Here is a 27,141-nt window from a genome sequence, read left to right as displayed (position 1 = left end):
TGTAAACCTTTCCCCTACATAATTCATCTCCTAGATCAGTGCGCAGTAAAGCACTTTTTGTTACTTCCTTGCGATTAATTAAGATATTAAAGGAACACGGTTTACGGATGTACGTACACAAAAAAGCCCAAGGAACATTCATATTTTGAGAATTTGTCAATGTTGAATCGATTTTTTTCGATCTATAAGCTAAAGAAAATCTTCAAATGTGTGTAGGTTGTTGTCGATAATTTGAAGAATTCGAAACTAATGTGGTAATTAGACATTATTTGTCAGAAAAAAAAACCCCTTAGTGACTTATCTACTGAAATTGTTGTCGAAAGGAGTGAATGCGCTCATTAAAAAAATCAAACAGTAGTATACCGCTGTTCGAAAGTCATAAATCGATTGATAGAAACAAAATCCGACTTACAAACAATGGGTTGAACCTGGTTTTATGGCTAGCCAAACCTCGCGCGTTTATGGCAATGTTAAATATAGCATGAATAGCTTCAATACTTTAGCTCTATTTGGCAAATATTTCAGGAATTTTGGTTCTCAATGCTTTTCAACTTCGTAATTTATTTGACCTTTTTAAATGTTTTTGATTCGAGCGTCACTGATGAGTCTTTTGTAGACGAAACGCGCGTCTTGCGTATATACTAAATTTAGTCCTGGTATCTATGATGAGTTTATTTGTATCTGCAGTGTTTATATCAGTCATAATGTACTATGTTCGGTCAACATTTTGGTGATGGGCCAAGAAACTTTTCTTAGCAACGCCTTTTTTTAATGGAGCAGTTAGAATTTATGTTTAGCGTAAACAAACGTTTCAATCGCATAAAAATAGTAAAAAAAATCAAGCTCATCAAGGATCAAAATAAGTGATTATCAAACTACTGAAATTGTTCCTACAAATTGTGGGGTTAAATGTCCTTGAACCTTTTCTATTTTTGTTTTCAACAGGTCGAGGTCAATATTTTGTCAAAATTTAATGAAACAAATGAACCAAATCTCCTTTTCATTCAGAGCGTCGTGTGCCTCTTATACCCTCATATCGAACACAATATTTGAAAGCATCCTCGCAAAGTTTTCTAAGCTAGTTGCGGTAAATATGTCGTATGTAGACGTGAACGTGCGTCAGACGTTCCTACTTTCTTTAATGAGTTTTTAAAGTTTCTTTAATTTCTTTGCCCCATTTATGGGCATTATGTTTTCTGGTGTGTGCGTCCGTCTGTTTGTCCGTCCGTCCACCTGTTCGTCTGTTCGTCCTTCCGTTCGTCCAGCTTCAGGTTAAAGTTTTTGGTCGAGGTATTTTTTTATGAAGTTGAGGCACTATCAACCTGAAACTTAGTACACGTGTTCCCTATGATACGATTTTTTCTAATTTTAATGCCAAATTAAAGTTTCGATCCCAATTTTACGCTCCATTGAACATAGAAAATGATAATGCGAGTGGAGCATCCGTGTTTTATAGACACATACTTGTTATTTTCTACAGCAGTAGAATAATACCACCGCTGGTGGAGTATCAGTCCCCGAGTGTATCACCCTTATGTTATTCTATACTGACTTGATACATGACATGTTCGTGTGGGTTATGAAAACATAGCAGATGACGCTTATCATGAAGATAAACCCGGTTCTAGAGTTAATGCATCCCCACAGTCTGCTTTTAGTGCTAAACTATTTTGCGATGCTTAAGCACTTCTTATAACTCATTAACACGTTTATTGGAGTAATACGACGGATGTCACATGTGGAGAAGGGTTTGTGTATCCTTCTTAAGCACCTACGATCCATAGATTGTTGGATGGGCTACGTGTTGCTCACTCTTTGGTTTTGTTCTGATACTGTTGTTTAACGGAATTTGATGAGACTGTCATTATAGTGAGAGGGTTAGCGCTATAGAACCAGGTTTAATCCACCATTTTCTACATTTGAAAATGCCTGTACCAAGTCAGGAATATGACAGTTCTTGTCCATTCGTTTTTTATGCGTTTTGTTATTTGATTTTGCCATGTGCTTATGGACTTTCCTAATTGATTTTCCTCTGAGTTCAGTATTTTTGTGATTTTACTTTCCCTGTTGATCTTTTAAAGTGTTTTGTCATGGCATTGCCAAATTGTTTTCGACTACTGAGTTTGAGTGTCCCTTTGGTATCTTTCACTTCCCTTAAATGGTTTAAGAAATTCGGGCATCGGTTCACTTCGGTTGACTAAGATTATTTCATAAAATTTTCTATTCACCAACAACTATACAATATTATATTCTGTGGTTATCCATTGGATAGCCATGTGGTCATTAATTGTTCAGGAGTTCACCTTTAAATAACTATGGGTACTAGTATATTGATTTACGCGTTTTATCATATTTATTTCCAATGCCATGTCAGGATAGCCTACAATAATTAATATTGTTTTCAAACGCTGCTATGGTTTTTTTTAATGTAAATTACATTCATACGTGGGTATCAGTATCCTCTATACCAATTTTTCTTGTTTTTAAAAAGGTATGATAATTGAATTAGATTGATTCATTTCGATTTGAATTCGTTAATATAAAATAATGTTTCTGTATTGCTTACACTTTATCCTATTTTTGAATTTTGTTAGTGAATGAACTCGGCTGTTGTCTGTTCTATGGTCGAGTTGTTGTCGCTTTGACACATTCCCCATTTCCATTCTCAATTTCATCATTATAGATACCAGGATTAAAATTTGTATATACGCCAGACGCGCGTTTCGTCTGCAAAAGACTCATCAGAGACGCTCGAATTCAAAAAAGTTAAAAAGGCCGAATAAATTACGAAGCGTAAGAGCAGATCTGGAGTTATCTCCCTTTAACCATTAACCAAATAAGAAAAAAATATTTTAGAGTTGCTTTATAGTCCTAATATTTCCCCCTTTTCACAGTTTTAGATTAAATACCAATATCTATATGGTTGATATTATCCTGATAATTGAATTTGAATATAATTATGCGTAATATAACAAAATTAGAATAAATTCGTTACACAGTGTACAATTGTCCTATTACGAAATGTATCGGGTCAATAAAATTCATATAGTGTTTGGCTTCGCCTCACCCGATATGAATTTTATTGCCTGGATAAATTCTCGTATTAGGATAATTAATAACTAATATCATCATATACTTAGACTAAATAACATATGATTTTTACTGTATGATAATATCATTGAATTAACGTAAATTCCATATTTTTCGAATTGGTGCTTAGCGGGCTGATATGAAAAGTTTGTTAAATGATTCGATTGTTATCACATGCCTTTCCGTAACGTTATCGCATGGCATTTCGGTGATACTCGGCAAATTCCGGAAAATACTCCTCAATGCTACGTAATCAGTGAAAAACATTACAAAGTAGTTTCCAAAACAATTATTTGGATACTGAAAAGGTTTTTGGGTAAAATGATAAAAAAAAAAAAAAAAAAAAGTTATAAGAAGAGATAAGTTTTTTATCGCTCTCGTGTCAATGATTTTTCCACAGTGTACTTCGAACATATTCAATCGCAATTTCTATCTTTATTGATCATTTCACTTGTTATTAACATTTACACTGCTTTAAACTAGTAAAACATTAACAAGTTTTTACTGCTGGCAATGTAGGAAATTGAACTATTCTGATATCAATCATTTTTCTTTCAGGATGTCAATTTGACATAAACGTCTAAAAAACGCCTGGATTGTTTCTTTCCATTGGCTTAAAATTGTCATGCATTTTTTCTCCCGCGCTATATAAACAGTTTGCCAAAGTTTTGTTTTGCGATACCATACCACTGCGTCTAGGTGAACACTGCAATGTAAGTAATACTTTTCTTTGAGTAAACCTTTATCTATAATATTGTTTCTCTCTTAATTAAACCATTTATTTTCATCGGTTCTTCTGGAATATTTCAAGAAAAGTTTAGTGAAATCTATATTATATCATGTAAAAATTTAAAATTTCAAGAAAAAAAATCGGAAAAAAAAAAATCTTTATTATTGTTTTTGTTATGCTTTTCTTGAGTAAAATATTAAACTTATGGTTACCTGCTTTTGTTCAATACTGGTTCTTTTTTTATTCATTTGTTATTGTTCTCAAGAAAAGCATTGTTTATTTTGGAAAAAGTAAAAATTTAAATTGAAAATATTCGTTGCTTATCTTAGTTTACTCAGTTTAATAAGCCGTATCGAGTTTATATTTCGTTCTATTTTGGAACACAAATGTTTGTGTAGAAGACTTTTCATTTATTTTTCTCCTGAAAATAATACTAAAAAGAATTTAATTTTCTATTTATTTTTCTAGTTTTATAAGCTCGACCTTGATGTAAAAGAATGCAATTTTGTTTTCATTTTCTCAAAAAAGTAGCGACAATGGTGTGTAATATTCATTTAAGTATAGCCAACAATGTTAAAGGATATTTTAATCAATAACAAATTAATAAAAGCACATATATTGCTATTTAACTAGGGTCACGACAGCGAGGTTGCATTAGGTACTTTAGCAAAATAATTGTTTGTCTTTTCTAAAAACACCAACGAATATTCTACTTTTTCAATTAAAGTCTATTTCGAAATACTACAAGTTAAACCTTTGCATTTTATGTATAATTTTCACCTTTTTACAATATTTTACATATCCGATCGCGAGATGAGATATAAAAAAATATATGGATATACCGAATAAATTAAGTGTAATCAGTGAATGAAACATAAATTAAAATCTCCTATTGAACCAGTGTAATATTTGTTTTAAAGATGGTAGATTTATAGAGGATACTGGAGTAGTTAACCTGTCAACTGGATAACTAATTATAAATCAGTGTGTGCATAGTGCCCCCTTCTAAAACGAAAAAGGGAAATAGCTCATTCATGTCTAAATAGTCGTGTAAAATTTAATGATTAAGTGTTAACCAATCACTTTTCTTCTCTAAACAAAATTGTGATTCACTTTGAGAAAATCGAACAACCTTTACGTAATTATAATTGGTAATATTTGTTGCGCAATTTTGATCAAGTTTCAATTTTGCGAAAACAATTCCATTTGCATCACCCTTTGATGATGGAATAAATAAATATACACGAAAGGAGGTAGGTGGGATGGAGATGGGTTCAAGCAGAATCTTGGTCGATTTGGCACTATTAATGCAATCATTACCAATGTTTTCAGGTACAAGTGAGAGGTTTGGCTAGCTCTAAAACCAAGTTTAATAAATTTTACTTTTTCTAATTTACAGGAAAATGGTGATTCCGTATGTGATAGTTTTGCTATGTCTTGTGTCGCCATCAACTCAATTCAACCCATTTAACAATTTTGGACAAGATGGTTTCGATATTGGACAAGGAATAGGAAATACCCAAGTATTTGACGATGCAGAAAGCGCCTCTATAATTCAAACAGGAGAAAGCTTTCCCGCTCAGGTTTCTGTAGTAGATAGTGGTCCTGCTGATATAGGTCCTGTAGGCGGAGGAGGTGATGGATTTGGGGGTCTTCTCATGATGGGACGTAAGTATGATTATAAACATTACACCCTACTTGCATTGCATATGAATATTTATTGGGAAAAAAGTGCCAATCATTGTTATTCATAATAAATATAAACCTACTTATTTTCGCGGATACTTCATTTCGCGTTTTACTCTCTCTCTTGACCACTTCGCGGCTATTTAAATTCGCGATTTTCTGATTTACTTGATGAAATTTATTAATGAAGATCCAAGTTTTACGTATTCGCGACGATTTATATTCGCGTTATTTTTCTACTGGCGAAAGTCGCGAAATTAAATCGCTCGCGAAAAAAAATTTGTTAACAGTAATCGCAAAGAATCATCTAGTGTAGTACCAATACATCCGACAAAATTTGGCTTAACAGTTTTTTGTTTCTCTATGTTGGTTCGTACATTTTCATTTACAATGAAAACTGGCAGAAATAGCAAATATATCTGTGCATATTGTTTGCAATGTTTTTTCACTTTTGTCAAAGATTATTTTTATGGTAATAGAAATTTTGCATTTAAAATTCGTAAAAACGCATACTGTAAACCAACTAGTTTCCCGCACTATTTATTTCTTGGGACATTGGCAAGAAGAAAACTCACGCCAATATAAATCGTAGCAAAACTTTAAATTGTTTTTCTTCGTTTGTCTACTTACATCAAGTAACAATTGAAAATCACGAAATTAAATAGCCACGAATTGCTTGAAAGGGGTAAAGGTAAAGTAAAATATCTGCGGAAATAGGTTGGTTTACAATACTCATCAATTAAGTATACAAAAAAATCGGTCTTCATCGAAAGATGTCTTATTTGCAATATACCAAAACTCTTTATTTACAAAAAACATGTTCTTTACGAAGGTATTTGGTTATTCATATTGGAATGCCTACATCAATTATTTTTTTTACTGGTAGCTGTTTATTTTGTTCTCTGCGTCTAAAAGACTACCTCCAATCAAGAAATTAAAAGCCATTTTTGAAATTGTTTATTGTGGGAAGTTAATGGCTTCAACAACGACTTTAATTATTATGTGACAAGATTTATAATAGGACGATTTGGATACTCTCAGAAACTGAAAATCAATAACAAATATAGCTTTACAAAATAGAAAGCGTTTTTTTTGCCATTAAACGTTTGGCATGCCACGAATCCAGGTTCAACCAACCATTTGTTTCTATAAAAAATGTCCTGTGTCAAGTCAGGAATATGTCCATTGTTATATTATAGTTCGTTTCCGTGTCTGTTACATCTTAACGTTGTGGTTCTGTTGTGTTGTTTGTTTCCTCTTATATCTGACTGTTAATTCACATTACTATAAGACGTGTCACGGTATTTTTCTATCCCAGATTAATGTATTTAGTATTGATGTTATATTTGTTATTCTTATCGGATTTCGTTTAACGCTTAGTTAGTTTCTGTGTGTGTTACATTTAATTTTGTGTCGTTGTTCTCCTCTTATATTTAATGCGTTTCCCTCAGTTTTAGTTTGTAACCCGGATTTGTTTTTTTAACGATATATGAGTTTCGAACAGCTTTATACTACGTTTGTTGCCTTTATTTACGTCTCTTTTACTTTTGCATTATATGTAATGACATTGAGATACATTTAAAATCTGGTTTAGGGTGCTAAAACTATGTTTATAAATTCAGATGTTATCTATAGTCACAGTTAAATTATAATCTTGTTTACAACTTATTGGTCTTCATAGAAATCAGAATTCATGCAAAACCGTCTCAAATACAAGACGAGAAAGCGTCTTCTTATGTACCTTTCCGATTTTAGCATACCCTTCTTATTCCCCAATCCTAATTGTAACATAACGTCTGTATATCGTCCTAGTCAATAACTTACACTGGCGCATGTTCATATTATACGTACATGATTAATGAGGTCATGATTCTTAAACAAACACCTTTTAACGAAATTTATAGAGAAGAACCATTAAAACCGATATTACAAGGCTTATTGTTAATTTCTGTGTCATTTGTGGAGAGTTGTCATATTGTTTTTCTCGTTTGACTTGTTTAACATTGTCTTATCGGGGCCTTTTATAGCTGACTATGCGGTATGGGCTTTGCTCATTGTTGAAGGCCGTACGGTGACCTATAGTTGTTAATGTCTGTGTCATTTTGGTCTCTTGTCGACAGTTGTCTCATTGGCAATCATACCACATCTTATAATTGGGTTAACGTAAATAACAAAAAAAGGTTGACAAAGCTTTTAAACGTATTGACTAATTCAGTAGAGTATACATTTATTAAATGTTTTTGTAAGTTGAACAACTCCTTTTTGATAAAGACATTGGTACACAACAAGTATTATTTCATTTTCGTCTCATGATTTAAGGTATAAATTTACTGAAAAATAAAATATAATTATAACAGCATGATTTTGAAGTTTCGAAATTATTATCTGACTACTAGTTTCAGTATTAACCACAAGAGATTTAATCTATAAAATGCTTAGGTGTATAAAACGTACTGTTAAAGTCATAATAAACGAATGACCGGTGAAAAATAATGTTATTACAATTCTTGAACCAATGAATACTAAATTATAAACTTAATAAGATTGAGAATGGAAATGGGGAATGTGTCAAAGAGACATCAACCCGACCATAGAAAAAACAACAGCAGAAGGTCACCAACAGGTCTTTAATGTAGCGAGGAATTCCCGCACCCGGAGGCGTCCTTCAGCTGGCCCCTAAACAAATATATACTAGTTCAGTGATAATGAACCCCATACTAATTTCCATATTGTACACAAGAAACTAAAATTTAAAAAATATAAGACTAACAAATGCCAGAGGCTCCTGACTTGGGACAGGCGCAAAAATGCGGCGGGGTTAAACATGTTTATGAGATATCAACACTCCCCCAATACCTCTAGCCAATGTAGAGAGGTAAATGCATAACAATACGCACATTTAAAAAATTCAAGAGAAGTCCGAGTCTGATGTCAGGAGATGTAACCAAAGAAAATAAACAAAATGACAATAATACATAAATAACAACAGACTACTAGCAGTTAACTGACATGCCAGCTCCAGACTTTAATTAAACTGATTGAAAGATTATGATTTCATCACATGAATATCAGGCACAATCCTTCCAGTTAGGGGTTTAGTATCATACCATCATAACATATATGATAAGAACGTAACCCGTGTCATGCCAACAACTGGTTTTTGAATAAATGTGTTTAGTTCCGATGCAAAGACCCTATAAGTGAATCAATATTAACGCCAAAATAAGCAATCTTTAATGACCTGACAACAGTATCGTAACTATATCCCTTCTTGATAAGTCTATTTAAAGGTTTTGTTAGTTTCTGAGGTGAATACTGACATTTTTCTGCTATATAAAGAATATTTCCATAAAAAATTGGACGTGAAATACCTGAACGTATAAGAAGTCTGCATGCTGAGCTTTATTTACGAATGATGTCCTTATACCAATGATAAAATTTAGTAAATATTTTGACTAGTTTATGATATCGAAAACCCTGGTGTAATAATTTTCAATAGTACATTAGTTTTTCTCGTTAAAATCTAAAACATTGTTACATACACAAGCGAATCGTACAAGTTGAGATATACACACCGTAAGATGATGACAAGGGAACGTCACCATCTAAAAATGGATGATTAACGATAGGAAAGGAAAATAATCTCTTTTATCATAAATTTTAGTATTAAGCTTTCCGGTCATTAGTCTTCTGTGCACGATTTTATTATTTTTTTCGCATAAATTTCGTATAATTGTCAATTTTGTTTTCAATCGGTCAGTGTTGTTGTGAAAATATGGCAGGTAATTAAAGTTCGTGTTTTGAAGCCGAAGTTTACCGATTGCCACCTGTTTGTCTACAATCAACAACAATGCATGTATATTGAGCACGTGTTTAACATGAACAATCAGATAATAGTTTATTTTAAGGACATCCATGCGTATTGCGATCACCGGATTTTTACGAGATGGGTCACACGGAGGTCACTTTGCATACGGAAAATATGTCGGGTAATTGCTCAGGAAGCAATTAAAATAAAGTAAAGTTTTTCTTAATATGAACAAATTAAAGAATGTTTTTCAGAAAAAAAGTATATGCACATAAGTTTATAATGAAAACTATGCATAGAGTTATAAAAAACATATGCATTATTTTTTTGATTTGAGGTTTCTTATGACTTTAAATGCACAGAATGTAGAATAAAAATTCTTGAAATTCTTCAACTCGACCATTTATTTTCGCGAATACTTTATTTTGCGTTAAGCCCTTTTCATCCTTTTTCACAGCGATTTAATTTTGCGATTTTCATTATTACTTTAAGTAGTTTAACATGGAATGATAATAGTTTAACAAGTTCGCGATGGTTTATATTCGCGTTATTTTTCTACTGGCGAAGGTCGCGAAAATAAATCGCTCGCAAAAATAAGAGGGTTACCAGGATTACTCTCCTTGTAAAAAACTTCACTCTTTATCAAAATAGTCACGCAGCCTTGAAAATCTGCGTTAAAAAAAAAGTAAAAATCTCAAAGATACTAAACTTTGAGGAAAATACAAAAATGAAAGTCCCTAATCAAATGGCAAAATCAAAAGCTCAAACACATTAAACGAATGGATAACAACTGTCATATTCCTGACTGAGCACAAGCCTTTTTTTTAATGTAGAAAAAGGTGGATTCAACCTGGTTTTATGGCTAGCTCAACCACTCACTTGAAATGATATCTGTGTTTGTATGATTCGTTGACATACACCGTTTATTAGATAACACTATATTAATAATCGCAATGAATTTTAGATACTTCCGGTTTGTTTTTTGACTTTACAAATTATCTCTGTAGTTCTGCTCATGGTTTACGTAAATCACACTTTTATAGATGTTCTCAACTTTTGTTTATGACTTTTTTGTCAGTTATTTGGAACCTTTCAGTTTAATCCATGTAGAGACTTTATGTCAGATATTCCGATATTTCATTTTAATCCATGTAGTACCAATAAAAAATGTACTTGCTCATCTACCTCCGTTTTTTTCATAATTTCATTACTTTTAAATTAAAAGCGCCATTTTTGAAAATCTTAGTTTCTTTTTTTAATGTTGTTTTTTTGATAGAAACAAACTGCCAATATTAAATGAATAAAAATAAAGAGATAATCATTTTCAGCTAAATTTTCAAGTGATCATATTATTTTTTTGTCTTTTTTGTTAGTTACATTATTTACAAACTTTCAATTTATTACAGTATGTTAAAATGCTTGTTGTTTTGAGATGCAAACATTCTTTAATGATCCTAAACTTAATTCAACTGGAGCCAATATCTAATCAACTCTACAATAAACAATTTACAAGCTAACTACTAAAAAAAAGTATATACCACACTGATACCAAGTTCAGTCAGCAACTCTCAGAGAATTTAAATTTTCTCTGACTCTGTTTCTTGTCACTCATTCCTAGGGTTCCTTTTCCTTGACAGAACCCCTCTCCTACTCAAAATGCATAACGGAGGACATATGATTAGAGCCAGTGAAATTGATTAAATAGTAAATGTATTCAAGCATTTTATAATAAAAAAACCCAGTTGCTTAAGTCTTCAAAATGAACATAATGATGTTGTAAAAACGATATGATTATGGGCCGGTTCTCTCGCAACACTTGTTGTCAGAGCCAAACAGAACAAAGAAAAGGGTACCAGTCAGTGTATGTCTGATTACCTCCCCTTACTTATGACAGTGGTTACTTAAATAAAATGTTCAACTGGACAGATGCGTTCGACTTATTAACGTCTTCTCCACTCGTGATTGTGGTGTTAATGAGAAGCAAAAGATACAAGAGGAACAGTCAAACTCATAAATCGAAAATAAACTGACAACGCCATGGCTAAAAATGAAAAAGACACACAGACAAATAATAGTGCACATGAAACAAAATAGAAAAAAAGTAAAGACTGGGCAACTCGAATCCCACCAAAAACTGGGGATGACATCAGGTGCTCCGGAAGGGTAAGCAGTACAACATAAGGAAGGGTGTAACAAAACAACATAAGAACCAACCTGAAAAATCAGTTGGAAATATACACTAGACTGGCTCACTGTCCTTTATCTGTTTGTCTTTGAGATACATGCATGTTGCTAGGGAGAAGACCAACCTAAAATCGTCACATGGGCACAAATCACTTTAAGACAAATGACTCAAAGTAGCGATCTCAGAGTACTCGAATCTACTGAAAGCTATTTCTTTATAAAAACTTCGTCAAACGCTAACCTTCACTTCATTGAGGAATAATCTTTTTACTCCTTCTTCTGTCTGTCACCGTTTCCTGTGATCAGAAGCCACCGCTTGATTAACAAGATATATAGTTTTATTGTATTTTTTTTTATTTCAGTTCCTCTTTTACTCCTCTTGGCGGCATTAGGAGGAGGTGCTGGACTGACAGCTACTGCAGCTACTCCAGCTGCTGCAGCAGCTGCCGCTGCCACGGCATGTCCAGTTTGTACAACGCCAGTACAGGCAACATGTCCTACAACAGCAGGTAGGCATCATTCAGTTATAACATAGACAATAGTGGAATTTTTGGATCTGTTTGAATACAATAATTCAACATAAGTTCTCTTAGAAAATAGCTAAAAAAAATAAAGTGAATCTTACTTATACCGCTGCAGCATGTTGACGTTTCCATGCATACATGATAATTGTGTGCAACAGAATAAAGAACATCCGTCAAAAATTCGTTAATTGTGTAACAAATTATAGGCTATTCAAAGATGATGTACAAAATAAGGAAATCATCATAGAACTCAAAAAATTATATTAAAATAATTTTTATCTGAATGTAACAGCCTACAAGTTATTTTATTAAGATTAAGAAAAATGCACTAAGATTCAAAGAATACCAAAAATAAGGATATTCCATCCACACCCTCCTCTGTAACTTTTTGCCTAAACTAATTACTTTAGGAAAATTTTGAAGTAGAAAAACTTTTAATGTAAATTACAAAGCTATTCAAAAAAGAGTGATCTATCTTTTTGTATTCTTAAAATTTTTGGGCCATATTTTTATTTTTATGCATTTTTGTATGAATTGAACAAAAGTTTTTTTTTTTATATAAATATACTTTACCATGTTGATTATCTTTTGAATACTTGATTGTTTCATTATGAAGGAAAACTGTTGACACACTTATTACAAAAATAATTATATAATTTCACAAATAAAAAGTAAACAAAATTAAAAGGAAATTGTCAGGATCACACTTAGTTTTAGCTGTTGCTCAGTCTTTAGTTTTTCGCTATTTTTTTGGTACTACTTTTTGGTGTGTTTTTCGTTTTCCTTTTTAGCTATGGAGTTGCCAGTTTTTTTTCGACTTTTCCGCCATATTTGAATCTGGTAACTATAAAAATAAAGGTTGCTTCGACATTATATTGCTTCTATATCAAACATGAATTTCTTGAAATGTTACTTTTGTAGTCTATCCAGTTGCCGTATCTTGTTTTCTACTGTGTGCCTTTCCATGAAATTGTCCAACAATGTAGTAAATGTGTTAAGTACTAGACTTGACACAAAATATGAACACAAAATAGTCATAAATGATATTGTGGATTCATTATTATTCGTTGGATACCAATTTTCGTGGTTTTCGTGGGTACAGGTGAACCGTGAATTCAAATGTCCAACGAATTACACATTTTCTATAGGTTGTGTATGCAGCAATTATTTAAATCAAATACCCCAAAAAATACAAGTCTGCCTCATTCCACGAAAATTGATATCCACGAAAATAAATGAATCCACAGTATTGCTTTTCTCTAATATTGTGTGCATTTAATTGAACAGTTTAATCAATTTTGTTAATCCTCGCGATGGTTAAATTTGTATCGTGTAATCCACCCCCAGAACATTTCAAACAGGACATTTTCCAATGAATTATTTGAAGAAGAAAAAACAGATTCTAACACTTAACCCGGATTACTACAAAATTTATATCAAGTATCTGTGATGTTACTCGAGTGCTTTTAAGCTTTTGTGAATACGTTTTACCATTATGGGTCTCTTTTCATTACGTTTAATGTTAAAGTTGATTTTCCAAGTGTAATAACATTCCTGTATTTGTTTTTTTAATCAAACATTGTTTTATTCAGCACAATGTAGCCCTAGAGCAGCATGTCCAGCAGGTTTTGCGGTTGTTACAAATGCGGATGCAAATAAATGCTACAGAGTAATAGACACTGATTCTGCAAATTATCGTGCTGCAAGTGTAAGTAGTTCTTATTGTTTTTTGAAATCTTCATTAGATCGAGGCTATATTATATATATATGCAACTCGTATTTCTTAATCACAAGACACCTGATGGAGAAGGTATAATTTGCAGTTCTCACAACACAAACATAGGCAAACATATACACATATAAGTTTACAGTGATTGTATGCTTCCAAAATAGATTAGCATCCTGTAATTATACTGACGAGATGAGTACCTGATCATTTCTGTACACTAAAAAGAATACTTCGTGTCTTGTATCAGATATCCTTGTTTAATTCCTTCCAGAAGGTACCACCTTCCGAAACGATAGGTGTTCAGTTATCGACACATGAACTGAGTAGTGGTCAATAAAAACTTATTCTATTCAATAATCACGATACCTATGTTTTGAAACTATGACTGTAACTTAACAAAATAATATTGAATATCTTATTTTCAGGTTGCGTGTTCTACTGCGGGAGGATCACTTTTTGAGGCTAGATCGACACAAGAATTAAATGCAATACGGGAAATTATACCGAGTAAGTTTATCAAAAATATACTTAAGGTTTCCATAATTGTCCAATATGTTATGTTACTTTTATACGTTAGTTGGCAAATCAGTGACGATGATCATTCGTCGCGAATTCTTACTTAGAGTAATCTTCCTTAACATCGTTTTGTAAAAATGCTGATAGACGATTTCTGGGTATTGACACATAAACAGCGTTCCAAATTTCTTTTTCCACATTGTTCATAGCAAAACGATGGTGTCAATTCTAGAAATGGTGTGCTTTTCTACCTAATATTTTAGGTTTGATGCTTCATTCCTCCAATATCTGGACTTTTGACCGCCAGAATTTCACTAGCTGTATAACTTTAAAACATGTTTACTCCTAGATTTTCTCTTTTTAGTTTTTATTAGCTCACCTTTCCTAAAAGGTAATGTGAGCTTTTCTCATCACTTGGCGTCCGTCGTCGTCGTCTGTCGTCATTAACAATTTTTCAAACATCTTCTCCTCTGAAACTACTGAATGGATTTGAACGAAACTTAGCATGATTGTTCCTTAGATTATCCTGCACAAATTTGTGCTTCGATTTTTGATCCGTCAAGAAACATGGCCGCTGTTACTTAAAATAGAACATAGGGGTCAAATGCTGTTTTTGGCTTATATCTCAAAAACGAAAGCATTTATAGCAAATCTGACAGTGAACTTGATTATAAAAATGTTCATTAGGTCAAGATCTATCAGCCCTGAAATTTTCAGATGAATCAAACAGCCCATTGTTGGGTTGCTGCCACTTAATTGGTAATTTTAAGGAAATTTTGCAGTTTTTGGTCATTATCTTGAATATTATTATAGATAAAGATAAACTGTAAACAGCAAACTGATCAGCAAAGTAAGATCTACAAATAAGTTAATATGACTAAAATTGGCAATTGACCCCTTAAGGGGTTATTGTCCTTTAATGACAATTTTTCACAATTTGTTCATTATATTTGCTAACTTTAAAAAATCTTCTCCTCTAAAACTACCCAACCAAATTCAACCAAACTTCAACTCAATGATCAGTAGGGTGTATAAAATAAAGTTTGTGTTTTATTTTCTATTTCGTCAAAAAACATGGGTTGGCAAAGTATTACCCGCCCGGGAATTCCCGGGTGGGAAAACCCGGGTTTTCCCGGGCTGGGCAATACTCCCAGAAATTGGTAATAGTGGGCAATACTGGGCAATATGATTTTCTATGCTTATTTTAACACTAAATAGTAAAGACTTGGTACAGTTTCATAGTATAACAGCTAAATATATACTTTTTATACAGATAACCATTGACAGTCATTTGTAAAAGATTGAAATATCAATTTCATTCTCTTCTTTATTTATTCTATATGTAGGCAGAAAAGAAGATTTGTACATTTAAAGATACCTTTTTAATTACCAAGCATTGTTTTAATAATCCAAACCTTGAAACATGCATTTTATTGGAGTGTTTAAGTGACTTGTTAATTGTTTTTGTTATACATTCATATTGCTAAATAAACACCCTAAAGGGTCATGCCAATAACACTTATAGCATTGAAAGGGCTGATTATTGTTACATAAACAAATCTGTGTTCTAATCTAAATAATAACTAATTAATTAGTGAAATTATTTAAATGTAATTTTTCTTTAATACAAGTAATTGTTAATTCTTAATAGGAGTTATATTTATTTGATTTTTTTTTTGCTTTATATTTAGTTTGCCAATCTAGACAAATGCTAAACAAACAAAATAGGGTATAAATATCTTATTACATGTATTACATTTATGTTTATCACTGAATCCTCTTTAAAATTCAGACACGTATTTTATATTACCCAGTATTGCCCAGTATTACCCACTAAAACCCAGTAAAACCCGGGTTTTCCCAGTATTTCCCACTGGGCTGGGCAATACTCATAAAACCCGGGTTTTTGCCAACCCTGGTCATGGCTAAAATTAGAACACAGGGTAAAATGCGGTTTTTGGCTTATATCTAAAAAAACTCCAGCATTTAGAGCAAATAAAACAAGAAGTTAAAGTATTTATTAGGTCAAGGTCTACCTGTCCTGAAATTTCCTTGTATGTCAAGAAACATAGCTCCTATGGCTAAAATAAAACATAGGAGAAAATGATTATTTTTTTTTGCTTTTGAAGAAAATAGGACGATTCAAAGAACATTTAAATAAATTGAAAAGCCAAAATAATCATTGATGAGAGATTTAACCAAAAAAATTAAGGTGAGCGATTCAGGCTCTTGAGAGCCTCTTGTCTACAAAACTTCCCTTGTAATAAAGAACGGGAATCAATGAAAATGTAAATACTTCAAAATATGGGCTAGTGGATTTGCGCCGACCTCTTAATGTCATAGTTCATACCTTTCAATTGATTATCTAATTAAGCACAAATTTAAAAATCGAACCAACTTATCATTTGTTTTTGATAGTTTCCTATATTGTTTTGTATAATTCGACTAGGGTTTAACAGTGACCACATGGCTTTAAGGATGAACTTAGATGAAATAAAATACATTAAGAAATAAAAATTGATACCATAAGCCGGAAGAGGTTCAGTTAAAGATCAAAATAAGCTAAAATTATTTATAGATTATGGAACTCATTTCGACATACGTGATTTTTAAAATATGGCGAGAAAAGACTATCTCGTACTTTTATCTTATATACGCATTGTTATTATTTGAGTTTCAAATCAAAACATATTTTTGATAAATGGCGTTTTGTGAGATATTACTTCTTATATATAAAAAAATATTTTATCTTGCATCGGAGGGTAAAACATAATTGATTCCGAACATCTGACACAAGTTCCAAAACCCCACCTAAGTGTACCCTTAAGCATTCATTCGATATCGAAATATTCACATATTTTATATTTAATGTGTTTCCCCTAGGTTTAAGTGTGTGACCCATACTTTTTTTTTCTCTCAATCGATTTATGACTTTTAAACAGGTGTATACTTCTTTTGCCTTTATCTACCATTTTGACACATGTAAAGTTATGTTTTGAAACTATTATGATGAAATATGTACTATATTATTGTTTCTTCTTTTTGACCGCTGTCATCCATCATCTATGCAGTTTCCTTGTTTAACAAAGACGCAGTTTTATAAGTTATAATTTTGAGAAAATCAATATTTTTTGTTTTTTTAAACGACATATCCCCAATCCGTCCTGCTGATTTTTACAACTAAACATCTGGTAGAAACACAAATTTGACAACTATGATACGTGTAAGCAATATTGCATTAACATAATTTCATGAACTTTTTTTTACAAACACCTATGAATTAAGCAGTCAGTCAAACTAAACTATCAATAGGCCTAATATTCAATTCGACAGTTAATTGAAATGTTTATAGGATCAAGTTACGTCACTAGCACTAACAATAAGTGCCACTGGCTGTTTGAGAAAGTGAAATAACAAGATTATTATGTTTTTTTTTGTTTTTTTTTATTATATCGCTTTTAAAGATTAGTTTCCTGATACGAATTAAATAGATATATCATTAATTGCAGCCATTTGTATAGCCCCCTTAGATCAAAACTTCCTATCAATTTTAACTTTTCAGATTTTAAATAAAAAAATAAAGATATGATAGTCATAGTAATGTAGAGCGTTGTAAAATGCAGATAAGTCAAACATAGTGGGAAATCGCAAAAAAAATCTGGATTTTTCGTGGGTTTGATCTATTGAAACTTATAAATCAAGTTCACTGCGATCTCAGCACTTTAAGGGTCACTGTTGTCACTGGTATCCAGTCTATATGAAGACAACATTGCGACACATCCATCGGCATTTCACAGTATTCCAGGTCATGAAATAAGTGGAAAATATTTCGAAATTATGCTTTGTGCACCTGAGAACCTTGGGGCAGATAAAAACCCACCCACATTTCTTCCTCACTAAACCAGGCTATCACGTGATTTTCATTACCAGCATTAAATCAATATGGATCAGCAACAGGGTATAGGTCATTTGCGTTTAATTTGAAAATAAACAAAAATTATACATTTTCTGCAATATAAGAACTAAAGGAACCATAAACGTTATAATAACCTAAGGCATCGATTTCGAATAAAAATGATAAACCATGATAAATTTATCTTGACAAATGAAATCTTTGAAATCAAAGATAATCAAACTATTGTCTTATGAACAAGTTTTATCCATTTTGAAATGATGAAATATTCTTTACAAATAATTTCATCACCGCTAATATGCACAAGGAAATGCCCCTTTAACCATCTCTACAAAAGATATATACCAAAATGAAAATGACGTTTTCTTTCCATTTTTAGCGAGTAATCCGGCTCCTGGTTATTACATTGGATTCAACAACATTGGCGCTGCTACTAGTAACCCAACAGGGGTGCACACCGGTGTCTCGCTTCCAGCTAATGGACAAATTCCGGATTGTAAGTTCCAATAACTGTTTCACATGAATATTTAAAGATTCTCGATTAAAAGTACTGGATCGAAAAAGTTAAGCATCTATTCAAAGAACATGCTTATAAATATTCGTCGCTAGTAGCTTTCATGTCATTTCATTGACCAATCCTCTTATTATTCTAAAAAACTTTCAAAACGTAATGTTATAAGATTATAATTATCTTTATAGGACTAAAGGTAGAATTGTCATAGTTTTTAAATGAAATTAAAGTGTTTAGTCTATTCTCTTTTAATGATGTACATTTTGTCCGGAAATAGAAACCCCGGAACTCCAGTTTGGTGTTTTTAATTTACTACAGTAAAATCATAATTAATTAGTATGGTTACTTCAAGAGAAAACAAAAGCAATAATAAAAAAAAGAAAGAATGAAAAGATAAGGTATTACCAATGTCATTTAAACTTATCGGGTGGAGCTTACGTTTTGATTTGCATAAGGACAGTCTATTTGAAGATGTGTGTGATTAGGATGATTTCCGTTCTAATTATTACTGATTTCTAATCACCTATCAGTGTCATCAAAGGAATTTACAAAAACAATTACTGGACACTTTATTGATGAGTTTATCCTAAAACACCTATCTATAGATGGAATGGTTTATTATGAGAGAAACGGTGAAACTCCGCCCAGTCAAGTGAAATAAATTGAGTAATAATAATCTGCAGTTAATTCAGGGTCTATCACAACCTGTTTGTTTTTTTTTAAATTCAACAATAATTGCCTTTATATATTAAGCTATCATAGATAGGTATATCAAAAGATCAAGGTAACGAATTCTTATGTTCATGAACTGCAGGTTGCGAAAAATTGAAAGTACTCATTTCGAAGAATAAATAATGCTTTACCAATGAAGGAATTTTTAAGTGTGTGAGTATTTACTAGACGGTTTGATTTTTCCTCAGTAATGATGAGTAGTTATATGCTTTTAACTCATCTGCATATGGTCACGTTTTGTGGCGTGTACTTTTAAGTCATATTTGTACCCCGCTTTAAAAAAGGGGGGTATACTGTTTTACCTCTGTCTGCCCTTCCGTCAGTCCGTCCGTCCCATGAATATTTTTCGTCGCATTTTTCTCAGGAACTACAATACAAGGATTTCTGAAATTTGATTTCAGGGTTTATCTAAGTCAGCTATACCGTGTGATGCGTTTTCAGATTGATTACTTGACAACTTCCTGTTTACCGAACACTTGTATGATTGTACACATGATAGCCTAGTTGAAAATTTTCGTCACATTTTTCTCAGGAACTACAATACAAGGATTTCTGAAATTTGGTTTCAGGATTTATATAAGTCATCTATACCGTGTGATGCGTTTTCAGATTGATCACTTGACAACTTCCTGTTTACCGAACACTTGTATGATTGTACACATGATAGCCAAGTTGAAAATTTTCGTCACATTTTTCTCAGGAACTACATTACAAGGATTTCTGAAATTTGGTTTCAGGATTTATATAAGTCAGCTTTACCGTGTGATGCGTTTTCAGATTGATCACTTGACAACTTTCTGTTTACCGAACACTTGCATATTTTTACACTTTTAATATTATCCACTTGCGGCGGGGGTATCATCAGTGAGCAGTAGCTCGCAGTTTCACTTGTTGTTTTTAAGAAATATGTTTGATTGACAATATTGCAGAACAAAGTATCAATAGAGTAATTGTGCGAGAATGCAGTGATTTGCCTATTAATCGATAAATAAAAGCTTCCGGAATCTAACAGATAAACCCGTAAACGTTTTTGACTTGAAATCACCTGAAAACTATGTGGAGTAGGATCTGCATATATAAAAAAGAAGATGTGGTATGATTGCCAATGAGATCGATAATGAGCTAGACAATCCCCCGCCAAAAAAAATGACACAAAGATTAACAACTATAGGTCACCGTACGGCCTTCTACAATGAACAGAGCTCATACAGCATAGTCAGCTATATAAGGCCCCGATAAGACAATGTAAAACAATTCAAACGAGAAAACTAACGGCCTTATTCATATACAAAAATGAATGAAAAACCAATATATAACAAATAAACAAACGACAACCACTGAATTACAGGCTCCTGAATTGGGATAGGCATATACATAAATAATGTGGCGGGGTTAAACATGTAAGCGGGATCCCAACCCTCCCCATAACCTGGGACAGTGGTATAACAGTACAACATAAGAACGAACTATAAAAATCAGTTGAGAAAGGCTTAACTCATCAGATACACAAACAATAAAAATGGACGTGGCCGGGTACTTATACATTACCCTTCCGGAGCACCGGAGATCACCCCTTTTTTTTCATGGGGGTCGTGGTGTTTATTCTCTAGTTTTCTATGTCGTGTCATGTGAACTATAGTTGTCTGTTTGTGTTTTTCATTTTTAGCCATGTCGTTTATTTTCAATTTATGAGTTTGATGTCCCTTTGGTATCTTTTGTCCCTATTTTATATTATCGTCATTAAGAATTTAGTTCTAGTCACCTCAAAGATTGAATGTGTAACTTTCTATAAGTGCTTATGTTCATTTCAGAGGTTTTCTTATTTGTTTTTAGCTTTTTATGGAAAAGGGGAGGGCGGCGTTGTGGGATAGTAATGTTGGAAGGATGAATTGGACATTAATGGCAATATATAGAATATTGTGTATAGGATGTTTATTTTCCTTTTCGACAGACACAAACCTTTTAGTGTCTAAACTTGCAAGGTCTTTTTCGGAAGAAAATACGTAATTTGATTTAGTATCTGGTGAATTCAACCCCAAAAATGCAAACCGTTGCGCACTATTCCGAGTTCAAGCAGTAAGTGTTTGTACACTGGTTATCAAATGTAAGTAAAATACGAAAAAACCAGCCTCTATGGCAGTATAAATTCTATTAACATTATCAATTTATTTCTTTTTTTCGCAAGGACGCTTTAGAAGTGTCATACATTCAATTGAAACCATTCGAATAAATAATAATAATATAAAGCTTAATGAATTCTGAAAACATCTACAATTAACCAAAAGTACTATATATTATTGACATTTATAACTTTCGTAAATGCAGAACAAAAGCGAGGTTACAAAATATCAACAAACTCGCTGCAATGTCAAAATGGTACTTGACCTCAATATTGCTATAATTGATGACACAAACACACAGATGACCAAAAGTAGTATTTTTACTTATACTTCCCGTGAGTGTCCAGAACACATCTATACGACTGCCTTCTCTAAAACACATTATAGATTGAAAGATTTATTTTCTAAAATCTAGGTCTGCAACCTACTATAGAAAATCATTTTGCCCTAATTATTTTACAGTATTTTTATAATATTATGTGACATGTTGACTTAATTTGAACTTGCATATCGCATGGCGGCTTTGTAGAAGAATACGGCTTAGAGGTTTAACCTAATTTTTGGCATCTTTACTTGTTATGTCTGTTAGTTTTATTCATACATCGTTGTCATGCGACAAGTGAAAGGTTTAGCTATCTATAAAACCAGGTTTAATTCACCATTTTCATCATAATGAAATGTCGGTTGTACTAAGTCAGAAATATGACAGTTGGTATTCATTTGAAAATTTGTGATTTCACTTTTTATACGCCCGTCAAAATTTTGACGGGACGTATTATGGTATACAAATTTCCGGTGTCCGTCCGTCCGTCTGTCTGTCCGGCGTAAACATGTCGCACCGTAACTTGAGAATGACTTATCCAAATTTCATGAAACTTAACATAGTTTTTTCTTATGATGGTCAAATGATCTGTATACTTTTTGGTGAAAATAAGATTAAAACTTTTTGAGTTACGGCACTTTGTAACTAAAACAGGGGTGTGTTTTTCCACATGTCGCACCGTATCTCAAAAACGATTCTTGATTATGGCTTAAAACTTTAAACACTTTTTAGTTATATTGATCTTAATATCTGTATACTTTTTGGTGATGATTCAAAATTTTATTTTAGAGTTATTGAGTATTTTGTAAAAAAGGGGGAGGTTTTTTTTACATGTCGCACCATATCTCAAAAACGATTTATGACTATTGCTTAAAACTTTACACATGTCTTTTTTATATAAATCTAATGATCTGTATACTTTTTGGTGATGCTTCAAAATTTCATTTTTGAGTTATTGAGTACTTTGTAAAAAAGGGGGAGGTTTTTATTACATGTTGTGCCGTATCTCAAAAACAATTTATGATTATTGCTTAGAATTTTACACACTTCTTTATTATATTAATCTAAAGATCTGTATACTTTTTGGTGATGCTTCAAAACTTTATTTTGGTGTTATTGAGTATTTTATTAAACAGGGGAGGTTTTTTTTACCCTTCGCGCCGTATCTCAAAAATAATTAATGAATATACTTTTTGGTTTGATTCATATTTTATTTTAGTGATATTTAGCTTTTTGTAAAAAAGAATGGGTTGGGGGTTTCACATGTCCCGCCGTGTCTCAAAAACAATATATGGTTATTGCTTAAAACTTTCTCAGAAACTATTTATGATTATTGCTTCAAACTTCCACACAAGACGTCGGGCGTATCATGCGCTCAGGGCGCAGCTGTTTATTACCTTGTCAATGCATCTGGTCCAGGTCCTTATGAAGTTCATACGTTACCATCAGATTTTGTTTGTGGTAAATTCATTCATTTTTAGCTCACCTGGCCTTAAAGGCCATGTGAGCTTTTCTCATTACTTGGCGTCCGTCGTCCGTCGTCGTCCGTCGTCGTTAACTTTTACAAAAATCTTCTCCTCTAAAACTACTCGGCCAAATTAAACCAAACTTGGCCACAATCATCATTGATGTATCTAGTTTAAAAATTGTGTTTGGTGACCCGGCCAATCAACCAAGATGGCCGCCATGGCTAAAAATAGAACATAGGGGGTAAAATGCAGTTTTTTGCTTATAACTCAAAAACCAAAGCATTTAGAGCAAATCTGACATGGGGTAAAATTGTTTATCAGGTCAAGATCTATCTGCCTTGACATTTTAAGATGAATGGGACAACCCGTTTTTGGGTTGCTGTCCCTGAATTGGTAATTTTAAGGAAATTTTGCTGTTTTTGGATATTATCTTCAATATTATTATGAATAGAGATAAACTGTAAACAGCAAAAATGTTCAGCAAAATAAGATTTACATATAAGTCAAGACGACCAAAATGGTCAATTGACCCCTTTATAGTCAATTTTTAACCATTTTTCGTAAATCTAAGTTAACTTTTACAAAAATTTTCTCCTCTGAAACTACTGGGCCAAATTACCAAACATAGCCAGAATCATTGTTAGGCTATCTAGTTTAAAAATTGTGTTTTCTGACCGGGCAAACCAACCAAGATGGCCGCTACGTCTAAAAATAGAACATAGGGGTAAAATGCAGTTTTTGGCTTATAACTCAAAAACCATAGCATTTAGAGCAAATCTGACAAGGAGTAAAATTTTTGGGTTATTATCTTGAATATTATTATAGATAGAGATAAACTGTAAACAGCAATAATGTACAGCAATTTAAAACTCAAAAATAAGTCAAAATGACCGAAATGGTCAATTGACCCCCTAAGAAGTAATTGTCCTTTATAATCAATTTTTAACAATTTTCATAAAATTTGTAAATTTTTACTAACATTTTCCACTGAAACTACACGGACAAGTTCATTATAGATAGAGATAACTGTAAGCAGCAAGAATGTTCAGTAAAGTAAGATGTACAAACACATCACAATCACCTAAACACAATTTTGTCATAAACTGCCTGCTTCCTTTGTTCAATTCACATATACCAAGGTGAGCGATACAGGCTCTTTAGAGCCTCTAGTTCTTATTGATAAATGATAGTTTATCATTGGTAAGCTACTGTTGCATAAATTATTTCGAATAGATAATGAATTTTAAAAGGTATTTGCTTAAACTATTTTTGTTTCTTAAAAAATGAATATGATATTGAATATTACAGTTTCTGGTACTACGGTCGACTGTGTACAGGTTAGGAAAACTGGAACTTTTGAAGTAAAAGATTGTGGTGCACCTGCAAAGGTACTCTGTGAAGCGAGATTGGTGAGTAAGACATGAACATAATCTTGCATACTAGTATACGGAGACAAGTAAGTTCACCCATTCTACTTTAATTGCGTTTCAAAATGCATATGCGATATTGTTATATAAAACAGATTATACAATTAAAGTTTTTAAAGATTGTTTCCTAAGTAAGACGAGAAAAATATCGAATGTATCGAATTTTCATATTAACGCTAGAAAATATTGTTGGAGCGAGAAACCGACCGTGCAAGTGCTGTATAGCCAGTGAAGGTCGTTAAAAACATTTATTTGTTGGGGGGGGGGAGGAAAAATATCAATTAAACTATCTCTATTTTTATGTAAACAGTTAACAGACATATAGGTATTCATGTTAACCTTATTTAGAAAGGCTAATTTTACTTATTTTACACGAGTAATTGACATGCCTTAAACACCACACTGTTAACACTAAGTAGTCTATTCACAGTTATTATCTGATAAAAGTTTACCTTTCTTTTTTTTTTATCAAGAAAGACGGTCAAGATTGATAAAGTATAATTGTTCTCTTATATTTTGAACAATATATTATACCTTTCCTTTTTTTTTTTATTACGAAAGACGGACAAGATTTAAAAAACATAAATTTTGATTTATATTTTAAACAATTTGTAATATATTACTTTTCAAGTCCATAGAATAAGGATTAAACTGTCGTCAATGATATCATTTTATGTTTACATAACGAAAAATACATTTATTGTTTTGTATGATCAAGAACCAGCCTATGTCACAGTTTTTTGTACAATTCGGGAAACACTTTTCTAATTCTAAACAATCATTTATTTAACTATTATGAATAACAATTTTTTTTCTGCATTTTAATAAAATGTTCATTCGATCTATAAAAATGAATAAGAAACCAGTCTACTTACATTGTGAATCTACAGAAAAATGACTTGAGTGTGTAGCTAAAAGTAATATCTTTCTTAGGTTTAGTATACTATCTTCCTTTCGGAGTAGTCTGGTCCTACAGGCAGATGGCTTGGTTATCTGTCTTACTTGTCTACTCTTTAAGGAGGGTAGTATACCTCACCTATTAATAACTTCACGGTTCAGCTAGCAAGCAGCTTACCAAGGATATCACATTTACCAACACACTCAATATACATTTTTCTGTAACTGACATGTAAGATTCGTAATTATAGATGTTTGAAATTTTGAGAGACTAATGAGATCTGTTTTAATAGCTATTCTAAATTGATCAACATAACAAGGTATTACCTTGAAAAATAGAAATTATTGCGAGGTTTAGTTAATGCAGAAACACGTCTTAATGAGAAGTGCAATAATTACAACTCTTATCGCGATATCTGAAACATATACATGCATTCATCGCTTCCTAACATTGCTATATTTCAAATGTTTTTTTTTCATTATTAAAAAAATCACAATAGTCAATACTTGCAATATTATATGAATGGACAGTATATTCTGTAACACTTAAGTTTTTACTTTTTTATATGATACAACTCTTCCAACTAGGCCAAATCAAGAAACAGACAAATGAAAGATGGAGACATTATTAACTTGATTTGTTTTATACCTTAATCTTTGTTTTATATTTGCAGGACAAGGTCAACTGTGTGTGTCCGTAGTAATCCACCAGAGAAATGAAATATATTTATTCAATAAATCATCTTGTACATATTTTCTATTTTCTTAAACATCCGAATGTGTTACAATCGTCACACTCAAGTTAAACTCTTTGTTTACAAATCCTAGCGACGAAATCAATATGAGTGTGAACCACTTTGGTGAACCCTTGTATAACGAGCTTTCAATGTTAGCAAAAAGTTTTGAAACTTCATTAAATTATTTATTGTTAGGATCAGTATTTTTGAAAAAAAAAACAAAAAAAAAACAGCAATGTCTGACATATTGAAAAAAAAACAACCACGTAGGCATAAAGGGTTTGTAAATTCTAAACAGCCATAATAGCACTGAAACTCTGTTTTTATTTTGCTTATTACATGTATGCAGTTTTGTCGTCGATCGTATTTCATTTGTTGTCCCTTTTATAGTAAGGTTTTGTCTCATCCCAGGAGTTTGTCTCCCAATAAACAACAATCGAATTAGTGCTTATTTCGAAGATTAAAAAAGTAGATGGTTTGCATAAGCTTTTCCTAGAAATCTCGATCACAAATTAAATAGTAGTTTATATATTCCAAAATAAGTCAGGATTCTACTTCGTCAAAATTAATCTCCCCATCACGCCAGTTCATTTTCACAATCGTAGCAATTGAAGCCATTATAGAGATGACGCTCTGCCAATTTTGCTCTTGAAAACCGATAAATTTATCCACATAACATCATTACGATCCTTATATGTCAGTTGTATTTTAATAAAAGACAAATGTATCTAATAGCTAATGAGCAT

The 27,141-nt window shown here is 32.3% G+C and overlaps 1 protein-coding gene across 1 annotated transcript; it reads left to right on the top strand.

Annotated features, from left to right (window-relative positions):
- Positions 1-3,652: 3,652 nt before the first annotated feature.
- On the top strand, positions 3,653-26,359 carry LOC134692475 (uncharacterized). Its single transcript, XM_063552928.1, has 8 exons — positions 3,653-3,803; positions 5,220-5,488; positions 11,861-12,007; positions 13,615-13,730; positions 14,177-14,258; positions 18,560-18,676; positions 24,643-24,743; positions 26,333-26,359. Coding segments are annotated over exons 1-8 (861 nt in total). The 5' UTR covers positions 3,653-3,801.
- Positions 26,360-27,141: the final 782 nt, after the last annotated feature.

This window comes from Mytilus trossulus, chromosome 12 (assembly GCF_036588685.1).
Source record: "Mytilus trossulus isolate FHL-02 chromosome 12, PNRI_Mtr1.1.1.hap1, whole genome shotgun sequence".
NCBI classification, from domain to species: domain Eukaryota; kingdom Metazoa; phylum Mollusca; class Bivalvia; order Mytilida; family Mytilidae; genus Mytilus; species Mytilus trossulus.
This window is presented reverse-complemented; position numbering and strand designations above follow the sequence as displayed.